At 37.6% G+C, this 24465-nt stretch overlaps 1 protein-coding gene across 1 annotated transcript in view; it reads right to left on the reverse strand.

The window, feature by feature from the left end:
• LOC149226474 (TATA-box-binding protein-like) overlaps positions 1 to 21828 on the reverse strand; it is an 83675-nt gene extending 61847 nt beyond the window's left edge. The window contains exons 1-3 of the mRNA XM_089380206.1: positions 21561 to 21828; positions 20983 to 21163; positions 17796 to 17883 (exon numbers count right to left, since the gene is read on the reverse strand). Of these exons, the coding sequence (XP_089236332.1) occupies positions 17796 to 17883; positions 20983 to 21071 (177 nt within the window). The 5' untranslated portion in view covers positions 21072 to 21163; positions 21561 to 21828. The remainder of the gene's footprint in view (positions 1 to 17795; positions 17884 to 20982; positions 21164 to 21560) is intronic.
• Between the last annotated feature and the right edge of the window lie 2637 nt (positions 21829 to 24465).

Genomic DNA, 24465 nt, shown 5'->3' on the forward strand with positions numbered 1-24465 from the left:
GAGGAGTTGAATAGGCCTCTTCTAGGCCGACTTCACCATGGTAGGGCCAACTTGGTCTTGGAGATCTTCTTGACTTTGTAGATACAAAAATAAACTCTTTTACACATTACAACTTGCCCAATAGAGTCTTATACAATTGATAATGACTCTCTTGACTCATGACCATTATTCTTATGACATGACAAACCCTAGAAGCATGAAGAACATGCTTAACCTAGTTGACCAATCAAGGGAAGCATGAAACCCATGCTTGAAAATAATATTTTTCTTTCTTCTTTTGCTTGATACTTAAGATATACATAATGACATGAGTATAATGACAATTACGAAGACCAAAACTAGTTACATTTTCCAACAAAAAGGCATATAAAAACAATTAAAACCCTAGACATCAGCTCTAATTTATGGTTGAAAAATCCACTTGAAATGACATTTTTGTTTTTCAAATATATCTCAAACAGTTTCTAACCATAGGAAATTAACTTTTAAGTCAATAAATACTGAAAATATATGATTTTGCTACAATTGAACCTTAATTCACACTAGAACAAAAAAATGAGTTTTAGAAATCTAAATGATTGATAAAAGAGACAAGACTAGTGCCTTTTGTTCGAAATTGTAACTAGTTTCGGTCTTCATAATTGTCATTTGTCTTATGTCATGATGTAATTCTTATGTATTGATCAAAAGAAAATATAAAGGAAAATTATTTTGTAAAGCACGGGTTTCATGCTTATGTCTTTGACTACTAGGTTGAGCATCCATTGTATGCTCTTAGGTTTTTCATGAGTCAAAGTGCCATTATCATTTTGTAAAAGGCCCACTTGGGCACTTGTATCAAAGAAAGAAAATTTATTTTTTATATTTAGAAGTGTCTAGGTGAGCTCCCAAAGAACAAGTTTGCCAACCAATGGAAGTCGGCCTAGAGTGGGCTTGGAGAAGCCACTTGGAAGGCTATTTATAAAAGACTTTGACCTCCATTAGAGACACATTCAAGGATACTTATTTTGTACATGGTCTACAGTTAGAGAGGCATGTGAAGGATGCTAAAAGAGCCATGCGAAAGTACATTCTGCCCTAGAAGTTTTGGAAGTTTCAAATATGCAAAAATTTTGAGGTTTCCCACAGGTCCAAAATTGCATAAATAGAGAAGTCAAAGTTGCAGAAGTAATGAAGTTACCGAAGTGAAGATTGGTTGGTTGGTTGACTTGTATCTTGATGGGAGTTAGAGGTCTTGTGTTGGGTCTTGGAAGTCTCCTTTGAAAATTGATAAGAAGAGAAGTTTTGATGGGTTTTCCCGTTGGTGGGGTTTTTCCCTAGCGTGGAGCCTATATCTTGTGTTCACTTTTTTTTTGGCATTTATTTGATGAGAACATAATCATAATTAAGAAGAAAATCTTAATATCACAAGTAAATGTCATGTAAGGAAGACATTGTTGCCCTAACCAGTTTTTCAACATGGTATCAGAGCTAAGGTTCATCTTGTAAGCAGTTGGAAGATCACAATAAGAAGGGTTATCCTTGTACAAGAGGGTGAAACTAAAGTTCTGTACACACTTGCCATCCAAGCTAGAAAGCAACAGTGAGATTAGACCTCAGTGATTAGACCATAGACCTGTTCAAGGAGGCCAAAGGTTTGTAGGAATCGAAAAGCACTCAGTTGGTAGCTTCTTCATCTTTCCAGGGATCCAAGAAGCAAGGTAATAGGCCTAGATATGGTTGAGGGTCCTGTAAGGAAGACTGAAGGCTTGTGCATAAGTTCAAGGGTCTTGAAAAGGACGTAAAGCCTATTCCAGACACCCATTTTATCACCTCAGAGTTCCGAAGTTCTTAAGGCATCAAGAAGGTCTGGATAAAACATCCACATCATCATTTCAAGGATCCAAAAATCATAATAAGGTTTTGTGCTAGGAGGTCGAGCTTTAGAAGCATTGTGACAAGACCTAATCAGATAAGGACCGAGACAAAAGTTTGCATACCCTATATTGCTCGCTAATTAAAATAATAAAAGACCATAAGGCTCTACACTTCATCTTTTTAGAGATCCTAGAAGCCTAAATTAGGTTGAAATCTTGTACTTGTCAAACCTCAGAAGCAATGAAAAGCGACCTTATAATTTTGTATAGAAGGACCAAAACCTACAGCGAAAGAGGTCAGGACCTCGGTGTCAATGACAGAACCATGGAACGCAAAAAGGAAGCTGAAAAAGTCACCCTTATTACCATCTTCTGAAATTCGTAAGGCATGTTAAAAGGCCTTGTTTGGAAGACATCTTATGGTTACAATGTGAAGGGACAACAACATAGATATAGTCCTATATAGGAATGACGCCTAGCATTGAATCTATGCCGACCTATATAGGCCTGTTCTATAATCTCATATAGTGAAAATGGGAAGCAGACAAGTTGCATCTATATTTGCATTCAAATTCAAATTGGTGAAGGAAGTATGCTTGGTTGGAAGAAATAGGTACCAGACCTATTTTTTTTAAAAGAAGGATTTTTAAACTTGGTAGAAGCACGGGTACCAAGCTTGAAGGACTATGGAAGTCAAAAGAAGCTATAGTTAGTCACCTTGTGTAGAGCATTGCTCTTGAAAATATCATGACATCCATGGAAGTTGCAGTACCTTTGAAGGCAGTCTTTGGCTTTGGCATCTTTGAAATTTTTACTCTTGAAAACAGTAAGAAGATTGTGAAGAAGGCTTTGTAGCAAACTTTCATGGAGGACTGAGGTATGTAGTCCTTGTCTACAAGGTATATATAATTGCTTTTTATACATAAATGATCTGACATAAATTGTATTAGGGTTAATGGGACATGTTTGGTTCTATGGTTTGTAGATAGTCTCGGGTGTCTGGCAAACCCTAGTGAGGGTGGAATTGGATGAAAATTTGGGTTCAAAGTTCAAACCCTGGGGTTGATGTTTCAAAATGAAATATCAAGGAACTTAGGGTTTGGATCTAAAAACCTTAGGGTTCTCCCTCTCTAAAATACCATGGAATCCCTAGACTGTAAAAATCATAATCATGCTCTTGCACTTGTATATTTTTCTTGGTGGTACTTGTTAGTGAATATTGAAAGATAAGCAAAGTTGATCTTATGCCATGAAGAGCATGATGAATGGAGGGAACTGTAAAGACCCTGAGGGAATTGATGCCATCAAAGTTCATTAAAGGAAATATGGTAACTTTGTAATCAAGTTGGATCCTTAGGAACTTTGATGCATAAAGGTAGACTCATATGAAGATGGACCATGAGGATGTTGATACTTTGTTGAGAAGATCATCATGACGAGGTAAATCCGATGTTGATATCTATTATTGGTTATCTGGTTAACATATAATTTTGCTACCTGGAAAGATATTGCAAGGGTACATAATAACAGTTGAAGACAAGTTCAACTATATTGAGGGAAAGCTCATTGCTCAACATCTGGTACTTGACATCTATGAAAATCAAGATGTGCTCATCTTGGGATTGGAAGGTAGTAGTGTGAGAAGATAACCTAACCATCTAAAAGGGAGATCACTTTTGTAAGGAATCTATGATCAACTTGAAGTTTGGGATGGTTCAATAGAATGCCTTCGTTGATAAAGTCGAGAGGAAAGTGATGTGCAAGATGGATAACTTGAATCTATCATGAGAAGATGGCTCTGTGACCCATGATACCATGAAAGGAAGCATGCTTTGTACAATGAGATGTGAGGGAGCCATGCAAGCTATAATGAACTGATAGTTGGTGCTTTTATGAAAGACAAGTAAGAGGACTTGTGGCTGTGATTTTGAAGTTGGGAATCTCCTCTAGGTTTGAGAGGGAGTAAAAGGAGTCTCCTTGAATAGGAGCAAGATCTATTCTCTGATTAAAAAGAGAATAGGGATGTCCTCCCTGATTGAGAGGGAGTATGGTTGGACATTGGTTCTCCCTGTGTCATGTACTAGACCAGGACTAACAGTCGTAAGTCTAGTGCATGCATCACAGATAGGGAGAATGATAACTTGTTTGGTTCTCCTTGTGTCATGTACTTTGATGGATTAGGATTGATGTCTTAATTCAAGTACATGGACATGGATAAGGAGAATGTTGGATTGGATAAGCATCTTGGACAAACATTCTTGAGTCATGTAATGTGATGGATTAGGATGAAGATCCTAAGTCACATGGACTTGGATAAGAATGGTCTGGTGGTAGGATTACTTCGGGTATCCTAGGTGGAGTATGTACCATGATGAGGCAGTATGGTGTCCTATGGAATGCCTCCCAGCATTGTGCTCTGATCTTGTGAGAGATAGAGTGTACCTGTCAAGGCCTTGGGTAATGTGACAATGTTGGCTATGATGAGTGATGCTTATCAATCTGGATCTCTTCTTATAAGAACTTTTCAAATGGAGTACTATCCTTGTACCAGTTGGACAATTATGAATACCTCCCTAGTTAAGAGGGAGTGTTGGAAATTGTAACTAGTTTCGGTCTTCATAATTGTCATTTGTCTTATGTCATGATGTAATTCTTATGTATTGATCAAAAGATGTAAAGGAAAATTATTTTGTAAAGCATGGGTTTCATGCTTATGTCTTTGATTACTAGGTCGAGCATCCATTGTATGCTCTTAGGTTTTTCTTGAGTCAAAGTGTCATTATCATTTTGTAAAAGACCCACTTGGGCACTTGTATCAAAGAAAGAAAAATTATTTGTTTATAGAAGTGTCTAGGTGAGCTCCCAAAGAACAAGTTAGTCAGCCATTGGAAGTTAGCCTAGAGTGGGCTTGGAGAAGCAACTTGGAAGGAGGCGATTTATGAGAGACTTCGACCTCCATTAGAGACACATTCAAGGATACTTCTTTTGTACATGGTCTGTAGTTAGAGATGCATGCGAAGGATGCTAGAAGAGCCATGTGAAAGTACAGTGTGCCCTAGAAGTTTTGGAAGTTTGAAATATGCGAAATTCTTGAGGTTTCCCACATGTCTGGAGTTTGCAAAAATAGAGAAGTCGAAGTTGCAGAAGTGAAGATTGGCCGATTGGTTGACTTGTATCTTGATGGGAGTGAGAGGTCTTGTGTTGGGTCTTGGCAGTGTCCTTTGAAAATTGATATGAAGAGAAGTTCTAATTGGTTTTCCCCTTGATGGGGTTGTTCCCTAGCGTGGAGCCTATATCTTGTGTTCACTTTTGTTTTTGGCATTTATTTGATAATGAGAACATAATCATAATTAAGAAGAAAATCCTAATATCACAAGTAAATTTCATTTAAGGAAAACATTGTTGCCCTAACTAGTTTTCCAACACCTTTCTCAATCTAGGAGTAACAACCTTGGAAGAAAAAAGATGGATGTGGGTTCAAAGAAATTAAGGGAGACTAACTTATGTCCCTTAATCCTCTAACCATAGTGTCCTGTTTTCAAAGACAAATAAGGGAGGCAGCTTAAGTTAGGCCAACTCAAGAGAGCTTGATAAAGAACCTTTTTCAGTGAGAATTAAGAGATAAAAACACCAACAAAACTATGGTGAATATTTAATAATCCTTATTGATAACTCACATTGAATAGTATATAGCATTCAAAGATCATCAGTAATCATCCATGGAAAGAGAACCATCCACATCACAAAATACCCCAAGAGAAAAGTTGCTCAACACATGCTCCATAGCAAATTTAGAGAGGAGGAAAGTACAATAGAAGTGTTCTCTCATGTGTGCAATCATCCAAAGAATTTAAGCACTCCCATATTTGTACTAGGGAAACTAAGCACTTTACCTCAAATTAGGCTAAAATCCCCTGAAACACGAAAATTCCATGGGAATCACCATGGAAATCCTAGAATAGTTAATAACCACTTGCTTGAATTGGTTTGCTCCCTTCCCAAAGAGATGGTCGGTGAGAGAATGCCTTCGTAGTATGGCCCCTCACTAACTCTCTACAGGTCAGAGGGTATAGCCTCTCTCCTTTCAATCCTCTCACCTTCTCTCCTCCTTGCTCCTATTCCTAAACACTCTAACATGGATATGTCTCCATCTGACCCCAAAATATACCTCTAACATGGAAATACAATGCTAAAACATGAAGATTTCCCTCCAAAATGGCACATGTTCAAGTGTAGAAGCCAAGAAAGGGTGATGCAAATTCCATAGTAGAGTAAAAATGCGCCATAAGGCATATCTCCTTCCAAAAGGTCTAATGTACCCTCCAACGGTCATGTCTCCTCATCAAATAGTACCACATCACCATCAAATCATACTAGGTTGGCTCAAATAAATGTCAAATCATTATAAAGGTGCAATCACAAAAGCAACATCCTCAAGCATCCTCATGACATCATCAAGGTAAGTGGCTCCATGACCTCTCCAAAAAGGTGTAGCATCATCAACAAGAGCAACATCATCACATCAATGGTCAATGTCATCAAAGGATGATGGTATCATCAAGGGACTCTATGCCCTCCTCAAGTGGTACATCAAGCCCATCCATGCAATGTCATAGCTTCAAGGCTCCAACATCCATCAACAAGTCTCCAACGTCCTCTAAAAGACCATGTGTATGTATCTAAAATGATCAAGCACAACTCAAGGAATCAACTAAGATCAATCCATCATGTAGAGTCAATGTAACATAAGAAGCGAGACATTTAATGTAAAGGTCATGTAAGTAGACCACATTAGGTATCTTCAAACTTCACAATAGCTTATGACCTTATATAGGTTTCCAAATTTAGGAATGCGAAATTATCAACTACCTCTATTATGTGCTTCCAATGACAGTGAAAGAAAAGGCCTTAAGGGGAGGAACAATTCCTAGGACACCCGTTCAATTAATAAGTGAATTTGATAAGTGATATGGTCAAGGGGTGTACTTCAAAAGTGGCATCATAATCTTATATTTAGTTTGACTGAACAATTGAGGTCTAAGTGAACCACAGAGGTCTCTTGATAGAAGTGTATCTCATGCATGACTTGGACTAGAAGTAATCTCAAAAATAGATTCCCTGCCAAATTTATAAAGACATGCCAAGGTAGAGGCTTAGAACACACATCAACAATTGAGCAAGTTGAGTGACTGAGACCGAGAGACAGAGAGTAGGTGACCAAGAAAGAGGCATTTCTAGGAAACGCACAGTTCAGACAATCATTTGAAACAATATTGCACAGTTGTACTAACAATACCATACAAATCCATACAGTCATATGTGTTGAAAAGTGTAACTAGGTTCAGTCTTCATAATGACATGTGTAATTGTGATTTTATGTAATTGATGCAAAGAAGAAAAATAAAATTATTATTGTAATGCTTGTCTCATGGGTTTCATGAGCAAGGAATTTTATTTTTAGGTAAGGCTCCCATTGTGAGCCCTTAGGATTGGTCATAAAGTCAAATTGAGTCAATGTCATGTATGAAGGACCCTTCTTGGGCATGTTACATATTTGTATGAGTCATTAAAAGAATAAAAAGGCCCTCCAAGACCAAGCTAAAGCATCTCCTTCAAGTCGGCTTCAAGATGGAGTAATGGATCTACACCAAAGGACATGTCGGCTCACCCATAGTTCAAGTTGACTTATTTGATGGGCAAACCACTATAAATAGGGTAGCTCGGCCTCATTTCAGAGACAAAATTTCGGCCAAGGAGTAGTCTGCAATAAGAAGTGCGAGAATCACTAAGAAAGGAGTCTCATAGCCAATGAAGAAGAAGCAAGGAAGATCAAAGTTGTTTGGGTTTGTTTTTAGAGCTAATATCACTCCACAGGTGCACGATTACAAGACTGTCTACCACAGGAAAAAGGGACAAGGGATTTCAGTCATCTAGGTAACCAAATTGGGAGAAGGACAAGTCAAAAGAGAAGTCGAGTCAAACAAGGAGTCTTTATCCTAAGCGAAGGAGTCACAGGCACTATATAGAAAGTGACAATTTCAAAAGTGTTGCAGCTAGGGTTTCTGAATTAGGGCCAAAAAGGTTAAAGGTCTGAAGCAAGGAAAAAGGAAGATGAATTCTAAAGGGTAGCCAAGAAGGAGGAAGAAGCAGAGGTTTGACTATTGTTGACTCAAGTAAGAAGGATCTCATCAAGGAAGCTTTGTGTCTTGGTCTTGCAGTGGCAAATAGGTTAAGGGTCTTGGTCTTGGTATTTGTCAATTGAAGTCTCTAAAAGAAGAAGAATTTGTTTGGGTTTTCCTCTCAAGTGGGAGAGGTTTTGGCCCTAGCTGATAGCCTATATTCTGTGTCTCGTCTCTTTGTTGTTTATGCATTGGTAGTTGTTTGATGAAGAAGAACACTACAATAATCTAATGAAATAGATCCTAATCTAAAGAAGTAAAAAGCATTCACAAGCAATTACCAATAGAAGAGAAATCACCTAATTGCTATGCCCTAGATTTCTCAATGTGGTTTCAGAGCTAAGGTTACAAATTCAAGGAAGGGCATCTTATCAAGGGACACTCAAGGATCAAATCTCGAGGAAGGCATCAAAGCAAATCTAGAAGATCATCTTGAAGTCAAGATCTTCAAAAGAAGTATCAAAACCCTATATCAAAGATAAAGACTACACTAGAATCCTCAAGTCATCTCAAGGTGCCTCAAAGACACTACTCAAGTTGAAGGACTTATACATCAAGTTCCTTTCTAGAGAAGCAAGATCAAGGACATTGTCATCAAGATTCTAAAGTGATCTCCCTCTCAAGCAAGGTCCTTACCATTGAAGACATCATCAAGAAGTCATCATTGATCATCATCAACAAGGACATCACCATCAAAATATCTAAAGTAATCTACTTCTTTGTGGAATCAAGGATCACTCTTGAAGAGATCTATCTTCATCAAGGAGAAGTTCTCTATCATCTTTACTATCATCAAATTCAAGAGAGGCATCAAGTGGAAGAAGCATCTTCTCAAGTAAGTATATTATGTTTGAATCTGTCAAAATGTCATTTTGAAAGGAAAGCAACAAATTGGTTGGGGCTTCAAACAATCTTGCATGGAAGAAGAGGACAGATCTGAATCTCATTGAAAATGAGGTAATGGATCACATCAAAGGATCTATCACCAAACCAGCAAAAGAAGATGCTCAAGCACTTGCAAAGTTTATGAAAGGGGAACTGAGGGCTCAAAGGATTCTCATAGAATCCATCAAGGATCCCCTCATTCCATATGTATCTAAACTCAACACCTCAAAAGAAATATATGACAAATTGGTAGAGTTGTTTTCTGTAAGCACTGCAGGAGAAGTTATCTCTCTAAGGCAAGAACTCTACAAGCTAAGGATATCGAAAGAAGAGGGAATAGCCTCATACTTTATGAGGATATCACCTAGTTCCTCAAATCCTCATGCTCTATCTAAGAGGAACTCTTGAATGTCCCAGCCCTGATGAGCGGTAAACTACTACATCTTCAAGAGGTATTGGAAAAGCAAAATGCGAGTTAGGCCTCCTAAGCTATGTAGGAAAGAAATATATTAAAGTCAAAAGCGCACCAGATGGGTAGAAAAAAAAGGCCAAGGAAAAGGCTAACTCATGCTCATCTGACATCCACAATTGCTCCCTCCTCTCATTATAGCACTTAGAGATGTTGGACCTCCATCAGACAATACCATGGCTATGGCCATCTTCCTTGAAGTCTTTCCCATTCCATCACCACCTTTATCACATGGACCTATGGACTGGCAGGTCTACCTATGAAATGTCCTTTCCCTTGGGGGCCAGAAGCACCTAATAGAGCCGATGGTATAATCATCCCTAAGCTAAGTGTGGTAACTTGCTTACAAATCCTAAGCTAGAAAGACATTAGAAGGAAAGGTTTGTGTGAACTATTTTTGTACCCCTAACATTGAAAATGGTCCACTATGATATTTTAATGGTTTTCTTCCCTGATGATGCTGATCTCACTTAAGCTTGAGGGCACGTTTCAGGTGATTCATTACTAGAGTATATCCATATCTGTGGATGTGGATATACTCTACGGTTGTCTCTGTCGTTTATGCGAGCAGTCTCGTTTTGTTGTTCTGCGTGGTCCTGTTCTACTGTCCGAAAAACACATCCGATCTGTGTGGTCCCATTCTGTTGTTCTGCTGCGATCTTCGATCTGCCGTTCTGCCACGACCTTCTGCTGCACCACGCCAACCCAAATACCGCTTGTATGTTCTGCTGCACCATGCCAACCCAAATCGCATCTTCCTACAGGTTCTGCTCATGCGCACTCGCAGGTTTAATAATTCTGATCCGCACTCGCTGTTAAGGTGAGATCTGGTTAGTCACCAGCATCTGAAAATTTTGATCTGGTTAGTCACCAGCATGGTACCTCTCCAGCACTACCTAAAAGATGTCATGCCTAGTATTGGGAGAAAATATGACTTTCTAGCCCCAATGTTGCCCTCCTAAGATGAGCATTGGGATTTGAGGAGCCTCCACATGGTTGTACCCCCCTTGTTACACCTGCAAGTGTCGAAATGTTGAACCAAGAAGCCAAGGCATTGGTTTGTTTGATGATGTGCCCAGGATGCCCCCAAGCTAGCCCTAACTCTATTTGATGAGTGTTTCCTTGTTCTAGAGCCCAAATGATGATCAAGATCACTAAGATGATTTAGAAGGGCTAGCACACCATGCTTAGATGCCAACACTTGCCCAAGAGGTAGCCATATCATCCCTAGATGTCCTATAAGGGTAACATGAGCCTTCTTGATAATGATATCATGATAGAGGAGATGTACCTTGGAGTGAAGACAACTCATGGAGAGTTTGACGTATTTCTTATGTTTTAAAGCTATCTTAAGGTCGGCTTGTGACCTTTAGGCCTAGATGAATGCTCCAAGAAAACTTTTTTAGGGGTTTTATTGTAAAATTATGAAAAGTGACTTGGTTTCCCTCATATAAATAGAGGAAAGTCATTTTGTATCATCACATTTTCACTCACTCTTCTCTCTCTAAAGAGTAAGCAATAACTCTCTTGTACTTTTCTCTTGTACACAATGGAAATTTAATGGAGCGAATTGTCTTAAGAGGCAAATTTTTGCATGGAGAGACTTGTTTGGGATTGATTATGCAATTCTTTTTCGAATTGTTTAATTTTATTGTCAATTTTCTTCCATTTTGCATGTTATTTTCTTAAATCAGGGTATCTATTTGTGCCATATTAAAAAGTGTAATATCTTTCTTGAAATTTTGATTATTTATGGTATTTAAAAATTTGTCTTGCAAGGATCCATCAAAGGAACTTGGTTCATGCATCCTTTGACTTTAAATCTTCCATATCGAGAAGTCATTTGGGTTTCTAAGAGAAGAAATTTAGTCTTCCACCCTCTACATCCAAGGCCCTCCATCATAGACCTTGCCCTAAACAACTCCATTGCTCAATTGATTATTTATGGTATTTAAAAATTTGTCTTGCAAGGATCCATCAAAGGAACTTGGTTCCTGCATCCTTTGACTTTAAATCTCCCATACCGAGAAGTCATTTGGGTTTCTAAGAGAAGAAATTTAGTCTTCCACCCTCTACATCCAAGGCCCTCCATCATAGACCTTGCCCTAAACAACTCCATTGCTCAATTGAGTGAAGGCACTAGCCTAATTGTGGTGAACATCCTAAATTTCCACTTCTAATTTCTTGGTAGCTACGGTTAGGGTTTGGTTCTAATTTGCATGTTATGGTAATTTTGCATTTATATGTCATTATTCTGTTGATAAAAATTTTATTAATAAATTGAAAAGGCAAAATCTAGTATTAATTGTATAATTTGTCCCCAAATTAGGATTGACATCTAGGCTTCTATTGTTGTTTATTGCATATTAAACCATTAAAAACTACAGAAGTTTTCTTTTCCCTGGCTTACCCCTTTATATCATTTGATGAGTTAATGAATCTATTCCTCAGAGGTTATTTCCAATGTTCCACCAAGTTTCCAGGACGAGGAGGCGAGGGAGCAATGATACGCAAGAGCGGCCTACGCAAAAGCTCCCCACCAATTTACGTGGGGGGACGTCGGGGTCTTAAAAACTTATAAATATAAAATATAAATCGATGAATCATATAACTGAAACAAATTTAAAACGAAAAAGCATGATCATTGATATCATTATCATATAAATTATAATCATACATCATTCATGTAAGTTTGTAACTATACAATGTAACTACTATTCTACTAACTTACTAACAATGCACAATGAAAATAAATTATAAATGTTTAAACTTTAAAATTTAAACCATATTGATGTTCCACTTCCAACTATGAACATTGAATAGTGAATATTGAAATAAAATTATAAAAGTCAAGTTTGATACATCAAGAGTCAAAATTTTTAATTTTATAGAGTCAAAATAACATAAGAACATATCAAAAGATAAATGAGCATAATTTCTCAAGGTAATCCGTTCAACGAAGGAGCAGGTAGAAGGCTGCTTGGCGATGGCGACAACATTCCGTTCAATGAAGGAGCAAACAAAAGGCTACTTGGCGATGGCGGCAGTGTTCAGTTCAATGAAGGAGAAAATAGAAAATTAAATGTGAAATGAACATAACGTAAACCCTTCCCGGTAGGTCAACAAATATTAAAATTATGATTTTTTTGTTTCATAAAAAATTTGCGAATTTTTTCTAGGGAAATGACCCTTAAGACCCCTTTTGCCTAAGAAATGACCCCAATTGGAGGAAACGATCCCAAAAATGAAGGAAACAACCCCTTTCAAGTTTCCTCGCGTACCCTGTTTTTTGGGAGCGTGGGGAAACGACCCCCTCTTGTCCCCAAGTCCCCGGAGCGCGAAGGAGCTAGGAAACTCGACCCCCAGGTGGGGGGACGCGACCCTTTGGAACACTGGTTATTTCTTGGTTTTTATATGCTTTGCATGTAGTAAACATGCATATTATAAAATCCCTAATTTATAACAACCCTCTCCTAGGCCATTGGGGTTGGTGGAAAGTGTGCTTGATTGCTCGTATCTGTTATCATGACCATCAAGTCCTTGCCAATACCCTCCTCCATAACCATTAAATCTTATAACTCCCTTGAGCCCTTGTTTATCAAATATCTTGCTAGGTGATTTCTTTAGGGAAGCCTCCCATGTGGAGATAACATCCAACACTGGATAGCTAGAGAGAGGTCACTGAGGTGACAACGATGGCCAATCTCTTTTATGCCATAAGACCTAGGATTTCTAGTGTAGCTTCGTAGTAGGCATGCTAGATTTCTTGGAAATAAGGATATTAGTCACTTAAGGATTGAAATTTTCATGCATCATTTGATGAATTGTGTATTTCTCCTTTAAATCTGCTTGGATAGAGTTTATTGACATCCTGCAATTAGAAGCAGAGTGGGAGTCTTTACTTAGATTGGTGATCATATTCCTCAGCATATTACATTCTACTTCCAAAACAAATTTTTTGCTTTCGCTGCACTAGGGTAATCATGGTTATCAAATTTTGTAAAGTGCATTGGTGTCCATTTTAATGCACCTTAGAGGCCACCAAAAAAAAGAGGGTCTGCTACATTATATGGACTCCTCGTGCCTTCCCTACAATCCACGTGAGAAACAACTGAAGAAAACCATGGATGCCAACTCTTGAGCTTCCCTATAATCCACGCGAGAAACAACTAAAGAAAACCATGGATGCCAACTCTTGCCAAGGATATTTCTAGGATCAAGCTAGTGCGCAAAGGGATTAACCTAAAGAAATCCCTGTTTGAACAAACAAATGTAGACTTGCTACTCCATAAATTACACCACCAAAACAAAGTGCCAATTGACCATAGATTCCCAAGACCAAGTTGAAGGATATTTGAGTAGAGAAAGACCAGCATGCAAGCAAAAGCCAAAGAACTAGTAGGGTTTATGCCGAAATCGCTCCAAAAATACCAAAATATAAGTGAAAAATGCTAATAGAGGAAATGAACACAAAATACATCCATCTTCCAAGGACCAAGATCAAGAAACATTTGCACTTTATGCATGCCCAAAGATAAATCTAATAGGCAAAAAATCTAATAAACTAGAAAAAGACTAAGGGACACTCTTACCAGGTTCATTTCTAGACAAATGATCTTCCTCCCTTCAAGGCAACTAGAATCTCCTATATAATGTTTCATTATACCACCTTGCCAATGAAGACTCTAGCCAAGGAATTCAAGTCCCAAAGCAAAGTTAATTTCATGCACCCCTCATCTTTTTCATGGGACACCTAATTTGACAATGGCAAGTTCATTAGCCAAAGAATCAACCTATTGGTTGTGCTCTCATAAGAACTAATAAAATGAGATTTTATGCAAATTCCCAACCTCCTTCTAGATTCGGGCTATAATTGAAGCAAGTTTGCTATCAAATGCCCATCAGTTTCATAATTGTGATTGAGTCTCCCACGACAATCAGGGATTTCATTATGGCTTTCTTTGCTAAGTGCATACCCTAATGAAAATCATAGGCCTCTGCTTGATTATATTACAAATCACACCCAAACCATCTATTACAGCAAAGTGGTGGAGCCAATTTTTAATGGCTAGTTTGTTCAATGAAAACCATCCACCCTAGCGTTAATGGTAGAGTGGGGTTTCAATATATCTTTACACCTAAATCATCTAAATTTGAACATAATGAATAGCCCAACTTTTGTTAAGTTGAGGTGCACTTGGATGATTTTGTGAGATCTTATAATAAAGTTCCTAAAATGAACTAATGTAAGGAATGACCTTACAATGTTTTGTAAGATTTGTTTATCAATAGCCTATAACATTTGAGTTTTCTATGGTTGGTGGCCCATAATCGGATTTTGACCTGGGATAACCTATCCAAGCAAGGTTTTCTGGGTCTGGAACGTTGTTGCCTTTGCAGGGAACATGGTGAGGAGATCACACACCTTTTCCTTCATTGCCCTTTTTCCAGATCGGTTTGGCTTGAAGTGCTTAGACTCCTCGATTCCAATGTTGTCCCGGTCTGGTCACACATCTCTGATTGCCTCCATCACTGGTTTTTTGTTCATATAAACCTCAGGACTCTCCCCTTTTTTCTTATGTGGGGCATCTGGAGAGCTCGTAATGCCCTTATCTTTGATTCCATTCAGCCAGAATTTTTCAGGATTAGCTCTTCGATCGTGGCATTCTATAAGGAATTCTCTGTTATGCCCTCCTTTTCACCTTGCTCCCCCTGCTCTTCTATAGACCTCTGGACTTCTTTCCCTGTTGGCTTCTTCGATGGCACCAACTCATTCGGGTTATGTGGTTGTGGTATGGCTATCTATCTGGACCATATTCATCATTTCAACTTCTTTTGGTACAATGGTAAGGGCTCAAACACCAGGGCTGAGCTTCTGGCATTATGGGGCACCCTCTTCTGCACTACTTGGATTGGATTATCAGATATTGTCATCTTTGGGGACTCTAGGGTAATTATTGATTGGGTCAATAATCGCTGCAATCTTTAGACTCCGACTCTCCTTAACTAGCAACAAAGAATCAGATTTCTGACACTGTCCTTTCATCGGATCTCTTTCTCCCACATTTTCCGTGAGCAAAACAGAGAAGATGTTGTTTCGTCTAAGCGTTGATGCTCTGCGGCTCTAGGATTGATTCACTTTCAGGAATTTTCTTCAAATTTTCTTCTGCGCTCGACCAGATTGCCTTCTAACACATTTCTCCATGCTCCATTTGGCTACTTTTGATCTAGGGTTTTGATTCTGGCCTTTTGCGATCTGGACATATTTTGGTTTGATGGCGCAGCCTCTGTCAATATGTTGCTACCTAAGCTCCAGCCTTTGAAAATTTTGGGTGGTCCTGTTGATGATTTCAACCGACGTTTTTGTTTGCTTTGTCTCTAGACCGGTGTTTTCCAACATCATCAGGGACATTCCTCCTAAAAGTCTTCTCTCGCGAGTTGGTTTATCTTTGGTCTTTTTTGCCATGCTGTTTTTGCTCCTACAAATGATCAGGTTTGAAGTTTTTAGCAATAGCAGTTTGTAAAGAGATCTATTATGTTTGTTTCTTTGGGTTCCATTTTGTTTCAAGTATTTAGTGATGAACAACCTCTAATAGATCTATTCGCTCCTACTGCACTGTAATCAGAATTTTGGGATTCAAGATCCATGCATTTGTAACTATCTTTTGTTTTTAATAAAAGATGGTGCGTTTTTTTCCTCTTGAAAAAAAATAACTAGTAATTCTCTGAAGCAACCAACCACCCACATTTTTGTCCCACAAGTTCCCCCATTGGTGGAAGCCTTTCTTGGCTGATCTCTTTCTTAGAATAATTGAAGTTTAACAATCTACCCTCTAATTGAAGGAAAAGTCCAAATAGATCCACATCTTTGTCCCACAAGTGCCCCCATTGGTGGAAGCCTCTCTTGGCTGATCTCTTTCTTAGAATAAAAGGAGTTTAACAATATACCCTCTAGTTGAAGGAAAAGTCCAAATTGATCTTGTCCCATCCACTTCTAGGACCTTCAAAATCCAATGTAGTTCCTTCAACACTAAGCACCAAACTTGTTAAATCCTTGTGGCGGCACCAGCTACACCAACTATACTGCAGACCCTAAAAGGACCCGTTTATGCCCTCTACACAGATAGAATTAGATATGCGATGATGAACAAGAGTCTACCAAGCCACCTTTCCTCTTGTAGTCTTGACAATTGCTTTAGTTTCCAGCTCTGCCCCTTGAATTTGTACATCACTCAAGCCAAGTCCTCTAGCCTCCCTTGGCAATGTACAAGTGTTACATGATACTAGTGAGGGGCCTCTCTTCCCTCCTTGTTTATCCCATAAGATCCATCTAAGAATCATTTCCAAATTCTTGTATCCTATAGCAGAAGGAAAGAGGCTAGAAGAACAGAAGACGTGATTATTGTATCATATTACCAAGATTCTATTCACTAATGTATTTTTTTATGAAAGCTTCTTACAATGAGCTTGCTCTCACAAGCATTAGCCAATCCTGGAATAGAAAATCACAAAAATCTATGAAAATGTATTAATGTTACTCTCCAATCTGTCACTACATCTGAAACTAAGATTAGATACAACAAACAAGGACACCACCGTACAGCTGCAAATGCACCAGCTGTGAAGTGAGAGAAGCCTTGCACGTGAGTGGGTTGGATTCTAAGTTGCCTCAGGTTTTCCTGGAGGAAGATTTGAGAGATAACAAGATGCATTGTTCCATGTGACCCAGTAAAATTCTGGCGGTTTTATGCACAGAACTGACCAAAACAAGTCCATCTCCTAAGAAATTACCATGAATCCGGCTAAAAACCATTCCCAAAAGAGAAACATTATTGACTATTCCCCTTGTTTCCAAGGTGTTCATGCTTCAAAAATGTGATTGATGCAATGTTTCAAAGTACAGGTTGTGTTAACGCAGCAACACTAATTTCCATGATAAGGTGGTTGTGCTGATAAGGTAAGTTCCTATGCTAATGCACTCTTATTTGCAGATGAGCCCAGGTGCAAGTCCTGGATGATTTTGATGAAATAGATAGCCACCAGTCAGGACATTGTAGCTAAAGATCCTCTGATTGAATTGCTGATATTCATTAGTTGTGTACACTATGCATTTGAAAAGGGGTTTTGCAACGAAAAAAATTCTCTAGCCAAAAATTGCAGTCAATATCTATTGCCTGACCCATTTTTGTTCAAATTTTAAATTAACTGCTGATGCAATCCTGGACTGTTCTTTATTTTGTAACAGGGAAAAGGCCTCGCTAGACATCTAATTGTTTTAAGTTTTAACAAATAGGGTTTGATTTATGTATATATACATACTGCATGTGCATTTGTGAAAATTACAGACATCTAATTTTTGAACAAATAGCAACAAAAGAGTCACTCATTTATTTGAATGGTATGTACCTTGGGGTTATATTCTGCATTGCGAGCATGAAGAGCAATTTCTTTCAAATCCAGCCGGCAACCCATATCGACTGTTGAAACTACATTCCTAAAACAACAATGTCACAGGTGAGATGAACAGTCCAATGCAATTAATGATGCCTTTTCAAAGGAGTCTGCAAACAAACCAGAGGATATTCAGAAAATGAATACACGCTCCCAATCATAACCACAATAAGAGAAACCAAAACCTTTTTACTGACTTACTGAATGAATCCTCAAAGATAAAATATAGTTTCATTAACTTCAGGATGTTATGTTGAGATTTGGTAGCTTGGGAGGTACTCCAAGCCCTAGGGTTCAGGGTTTGGAGGTTGGAGTGCCACAAAAGTATTTTGTGGGCTTGGAACCCAAGGTGTGGGCTTTGCACCCAAGCTGGTGGGTGTGGAACCACAAGGCATTTCGATGATTTGACACATGGAGGTGTTAGAGGACCCTTAGAGAAGAAAGGGGCAGTGAAAATTATCAAAATCTGAGTTGTAGAACATGAGATATTAATTTTTGAAGTATCTGTGTGGGCTTGCACAAGGAGAGATCAAGTCGGCCTAGTGTTAAGAGGCCTAATGACAGCTAGACAAACCCTAACGGGCAGTTCGTTGGAGCCCTTGGAAGAGATATAAATAGGAGTGAGTTGTGAGGTCATTTCTCACATCCCAAGTGCAACAAATTCAAAGGAAACATCTTCTATGGCAGCGGCAGCACTAGAGGACAGGGCCGGGGTAGCAAAGGGCTGTTTTGGGGTCTGTTTATGGGTTTTGGCAGGTCTGAAGTGCAGCAGAGGCAGGCCGAGGTAAATCTGGGATAGTAGATGCATGAAAGGTTGGTTTCCTCCCTGTTTTGAATCTTGATAGGCTGCAAGCCTTGAGGCAATTGCAGGAGCACTGCAGGCCCGTTCTTGGCTTGTTGGAGGGGCCATAAGGCCTAATTCTCATAGCAAAGTCAAGCTACAGGCAGCATGGGCAGGCAGCATAAGGAAGGAGGCAAGCTGCAGTGATTGGAAGGACTGTTGGAGGAGTTTGAGTGGGCTGTTGAGGACTGCAATCAAGCCCTAACCAGGTTTCAAACCTACAGCAGTTGCATCATTTTCAGAAATAGAGGTACATTAATGTTTCAAGTAGAATTTTGTTGCTAGGTGGATGCTGTCCAGGTTGGACAAGTTGTTTGTGTGGTATTGGGAATTTGAGATCTGTTGGAGGGCAGCGTGAAAGTGCCCAAGTCTGAGCCCTAAGTGCAGCACCTTGATGGACAAAAGTGGCTGCTAGGAGTGGCAGTTTGGGGGAGCTCAAGGTTTGGCCAGCTAGGAAGAGTCATTTGATGATGATCAGTGGCAGCCCTCCTGCCCTATGTTTGTCTTCATTGGAGCAGTGCAGGAAGACTATAGTGGGAAGAACAAGTCCCAATAGAGCTGAGCATCAGTGGGCAGAAGTCCCAAAGTGTTGTGACCTTGAAGGATGAAGGAGCAGCTAGTGAGCATGAAGACCCTATGTGCCGGTTGTAGATGGACTTATGATCAGTTAGAGGGCAGTTTGTAGACACTGGGTTCAGTGGCCTAAAGGAGTTGGTGCATTGATAGAGGCAATGCTGCAGAACGGAAACAAAGGACCCATAGTGTACAGGATATGACAAAGCAGCTGTGATTGCATGCTACATCAGCTAGATTGTCAATGTATTGTATTTTGTATTCTTCTACTAGTGTATATTTGAGGGCCATTATCCCTGGTGCGGGAGCCCTAGACTGTTGTATTATTCAGTTGGATTAATATAACGAAGTTGGGTTATTGTAAAATTGTGTATATTTTGTGCACTAGTAGATTTACTGTTGTTTATATTCCGTTGTGCAAAGTAGACTTGTTGTGATAGTTGGTTTGGTAGCATCAATGATTTAAGATTCTATCGTAGACACCAGTATCGTGGAAAAACAACACGTTAAATTTCATTTCTAGAAGTTTACTTTATAGAAATGTCTTCAACATTGAGAAGGCCCTAATATGCAAAAAGTACTTTCCAGATTCAAATCTTTCGGATGAAGATAGATGAAAGCATCAAAACATTGTATAATTTCACAGGGTTAAAGTAATCAGATCAAGAAAAGCTTCCAACAGATACATACCGAAGCATATAGAAATAATCAAAAACGTCAAATTACAGTTCAAGAATATTTGCCAGTTGCGGGAAAGAATCTTAATGAAAATAGTTGAGTAAATATACCAAATTTGAGTCAATCAAGGAGAACATTTGTCAGTAGAAATACAGTGAAGACTCCCAGAATGTGCAACATTCGTCATTGCAAACCAAAAACAAGTTGAGATATCAGGGCAGGCCTACATAATTGCAGGTAAAAGGATAGCACCCAAACATATGCACCTCAATTCAAGAGCACAGTACTCCAGAGCATACAAGAATGCATTCCATTTCATAACCTGCCTCTAGTTAAAAAACTATTTGTCACCAAAACAAATTTTTGAATTCATAGAAAAAAGGCAACGTATTAATTATTCAACTTTTGTACAAACTGCTTGCATAAGGCCCTATCGTAGTTGGTTCATAAACAGGCAAAACAAGGAACCGTCAAGTTTCAAACATGACACAAACAGCCATCTGCAATCATGCTTTTGAATCTTTGAACTTCATAAAATGGACTTCTCGAATGAGTATTTGGAATATATTTCCTTCTATCGCAAAAGTACATATCAGAACAAATCTGCAAAAGCTAGTGTGTTTAGGTCATTGAAAGATGAAACCCATAGCAGAAAAGTTAGCATTAAGGACCATGCTAACTAGGGAATGATGAAACACATTCCCAAATCAATTTTTTTCCTATTATGCTAGTTCAACTAGCATAGGCTCTTGTATCGTTCGGCTTTGTCTAAAAGGAAGGAACCTATCAGTAATGGAACTATGAATCTCACGGAGAGTTTAATCCTGGCTCAGGATGATTGCTGGCGGCATCCTTAACACATGCAAGTCAGATAGAAAGTGCCGTTGTCTGAAACAATATATCCTTTCTGTAACTATACTAAATGGTATAATATTCAAATACAAATCGATTGAATCCAGTGGAATCAATTACAAAGAGATAGAAGAGATCACAATCTATAAATCTATTACTTTTTTCAATTCAATAATGTTAGAGCTAAAGATAACTTACTGCAAGATTGGAACTAATCCAGAGGGATGCTTCTCAAGATCCACAGGTTGGCTACCTTCAAGAACACCCTGAAGACCCTGATCCTCCATATGTTATTTTTTCCAAATCAATTCCGCTCAAACGTAAAGCAGCCAACCTTCTCCACACAACCCAATTCCTATATCATTGTACTGAACTGCACCTATCAAGAATGAAGCGAATTTTCAAATAAGACGTAATCCAACAGAACCGTTTGAAGGGAAGGCTAGAAGGTACCAACATATCAATTTATTTGCAATGTTTCAGACAAAACAATAATAATGTGACCAATATTGGAATAAAATGCAATGTCTCCTGCAACACCGATGTCATGAAATGACCTTTGATGATTAAACAAATACCCACTAACAGTGAAATGCTCAGAATCGCTATAAAACATCATTTGAGGGAATAACTGGTTCTGAGGGAATGACTGATTCAACTCCTAGATATTATCATAAAGAAATTGTTGGAGTTTTGATCGAAATGAACGACAGGTGGGATGGTTTATTATTAGTTTATTAAAAAGACGAAAAATTCATCAAAACTCCCGTACCTACCTGTCGTTGGGTGAAGAATTCACCTTGTCCTGAAACGAAATATATGAAGCTGTGTGTATATATACATGCGCAGAAAAGAACGCCTAACGAACAATCCTCAAACTAATCGACCACCTTGCTGTTCTAACAGCATAAATACACAAAGATGGGCTCATTCATCTCAATCTTGGATAATCTATATGTATAATATTGTTGCGTGTATTCCCATTTTAAAATTAAAAAAATATTCCCGTCACACTTTGAATAAAATTCGGTTTGTACGGCTCGTTCTTCACGTTCGTTAGCAGAATTAAATAAATATGTATGCTTTTGTTGAAGTATCAGTTTGATCTTTTGATATGGTCTATGAAATTTAAATTTAAATTTAAAGCTATGATTATATCCATAAAAATAGGTACACTTTACAGCGCAGTAAATGCTTGAAGTTATTATTAACAAATTATATTAAAAAATAATTTATATAATAAAATAATTATTTGGTCCACGTTTTGAACTAGTTAGTGGTTCATTTTTAGGGTAAATGTGAAAAAATCCATAAATCCTAAGGAATAAATAGCAAGGGAGCATAGGATCAGAGTTAGCCGTTTAGAAATTAGCCATTAGGAAATTAGTTAGTTAATTAATGAAATAATATATTTTTAATTTTTAGTTACCAATTGAAAACTAGTTGTTAAAAATTAGCCATTGATTGTTTATATAAATGTTTAACTATTTGTTAATAATATAAAATTATTATATATATATAATAACCAAATAAAAAATCCAGGAGCATTCCCGTGATATCAGGCACAACCAATCTTGCTCATCCGCTCTTGCTGAGCATGCTCAAAACTATAAACACCATGTTTGCATTGAGGATGCAAATGTCGTGATATCAGGCACAACCAATCTTGCTCATCTGCTCTTGCTGAGCATGCTCAAAACTATAAACACCATGTTTGCATTGAGGATGCAAAGGTCATTGTCAGGGTAGATCATTTCCACCATAAGAAGCTAAAAGAGGCGATTGAAATTGAGAAGCATTATGTCAATCTCAATAGGGATGATAGGTTAAAGCTAAGTAAAAGCTGGATTCCAACGCTTGTACGTTGATTTTTTTTTTTTAAGTAATTTCATATATTTATATTTATATTATTAGTAGATATTATATTATATCTGCTTTCGAAATAGAGAGAATATTAATTTGTTTTAGGAATAAAAATTGGTTATTAATATCAGTAACTCTTTAATATTATTTCTTATTTGGTCCATTAAAGATATTGTTACTTCTAAGTTCAAAGAAAAATTGTGGTGTGAGAAAGATTTAGCGGCTAAAAGAAAATTAAGTTATTATAAGAAGGTCATCAACCCCACCCTAGAAGATCAAAAGTATCTCTCTATTTTAACTAGCTCAAAGAAGAAAATTAATATAGCAAAGATTAGAACGAATTCTCATGAGCTCCATAGTGAAACAGGTCGTTGGACAGTTCCTAAAACGCCATGGATGGAAAGGATCTGCCATATATGTGAGAATAGGAGCATCGAGGATGAAAACCACTTCCTCTTAGAGTGCCCTGCGTACAACCACATTAGATCTCAGTTTCACAATCTTTGTTACAACACTGACCTTCCTAGCCTTTTACAATGTCAAAATTATAGTGAGCTCGGGAGGCTTCTCTCCAAGCTTTTTGAGCATAGGAATAAAATCTTAAATCAAAATAAATAATTTGTTTATTTAGGTCCGATAGATCATTGTTTGGTCTCAGCAAACGTTAACCATTATCATCATCATCATATTTCTTAATAAATATTTCTACTTTTATTATTCCATCTATTGATTTATTTGTTAGGTATGATACGAAATAGGGTACATAATAATTTAATATTATTAATAATTTTTTATTTGGTTATTATTTATATATATATATATATATATATATATATATATATATATATATATATATATATAATAATTTTATATTATTAACAAATAGTTAAACATTTATATAAACACTTAACGGCTAGTTTTTAATTGGTAATTAAAAATTAAAAATATATTATTTCATTAATTAATTAACTAATTTCCTAACGGCTAGTTTCTAAACTGCTAACTCTGGACCCTCATGCTCCCTTGCTATTTATTCCTTAGGATCTATGGATTTTTTTCACCTTTGTCCTGAAGATGAACCACATTAGCTGGTTCGAAACCTTGACCAAATAATTATGATGTGATTAATCGAAAAACTTGTTTACTACATTATGGATCACAAAAGCCTAAGATCTAACAATAAAATAATTTTAAAATATTATATAAAGCAGAGGTGGGTCCTTTGTCTTACAAACAAGGGGTCTTATATACCAATTTGGTGTCAGCTTGGTGTGAACTTAAAAATGGATAATAATAATAAAATATTAATAATAATCTAATTTTAAGATTATGGTTAAGTTAGACACCAAATTTTTGTATGAGATCCTGATTTGTGGAATAATGGACCAGCTTATTATTTTATTATTAAATTCTATGAAGGTGTACATACTTTACCCTCATGTGGATTTGAACCTAGTGTGTCCCTTTAGGAAGAAACGTGTATTCTTAATCATTAAGCCCACTTAATGTAAGTTTATTTTATGTTAAAATTAAATTTTAGGTTTTTATAATTAATAAATATAATATTAAGATGAATACATATTGGTTATCTATCTTTTTAAAGACATGGTTGATTTGGAAAATGCTCATACTCACAAAGGTTACCACTATGAATCTTGGCTAACTTTGCTTGGTATGGTTTGCAAGCTATCGTATTGAGTCAAGAGGTTTTTTTTTTTAGCAACAATGCATTGTGATCCTTGGTGGCAACAATGATTATATCTTCTACTTATCAATGTCCCCCTAAAAACAAAACAAAAATTGTAATGAATTGTTATG

Source organism: Pinus tabuliformis, chromosome J (assembly GCF_031772625.1).
Source record: "Pinus tabuliformis cultivar Carrire ecotype Pingquan chromosome J, CPIR1, whole genome shotgun sequence".
NCBI classification, from domain to species: domain Eukaryota; kingdom Viridiplantae; phylum Streptophyta; class Pinopsida; order Pinales; family Pinaceae; genus Pinus; species Pinus tabuliformis.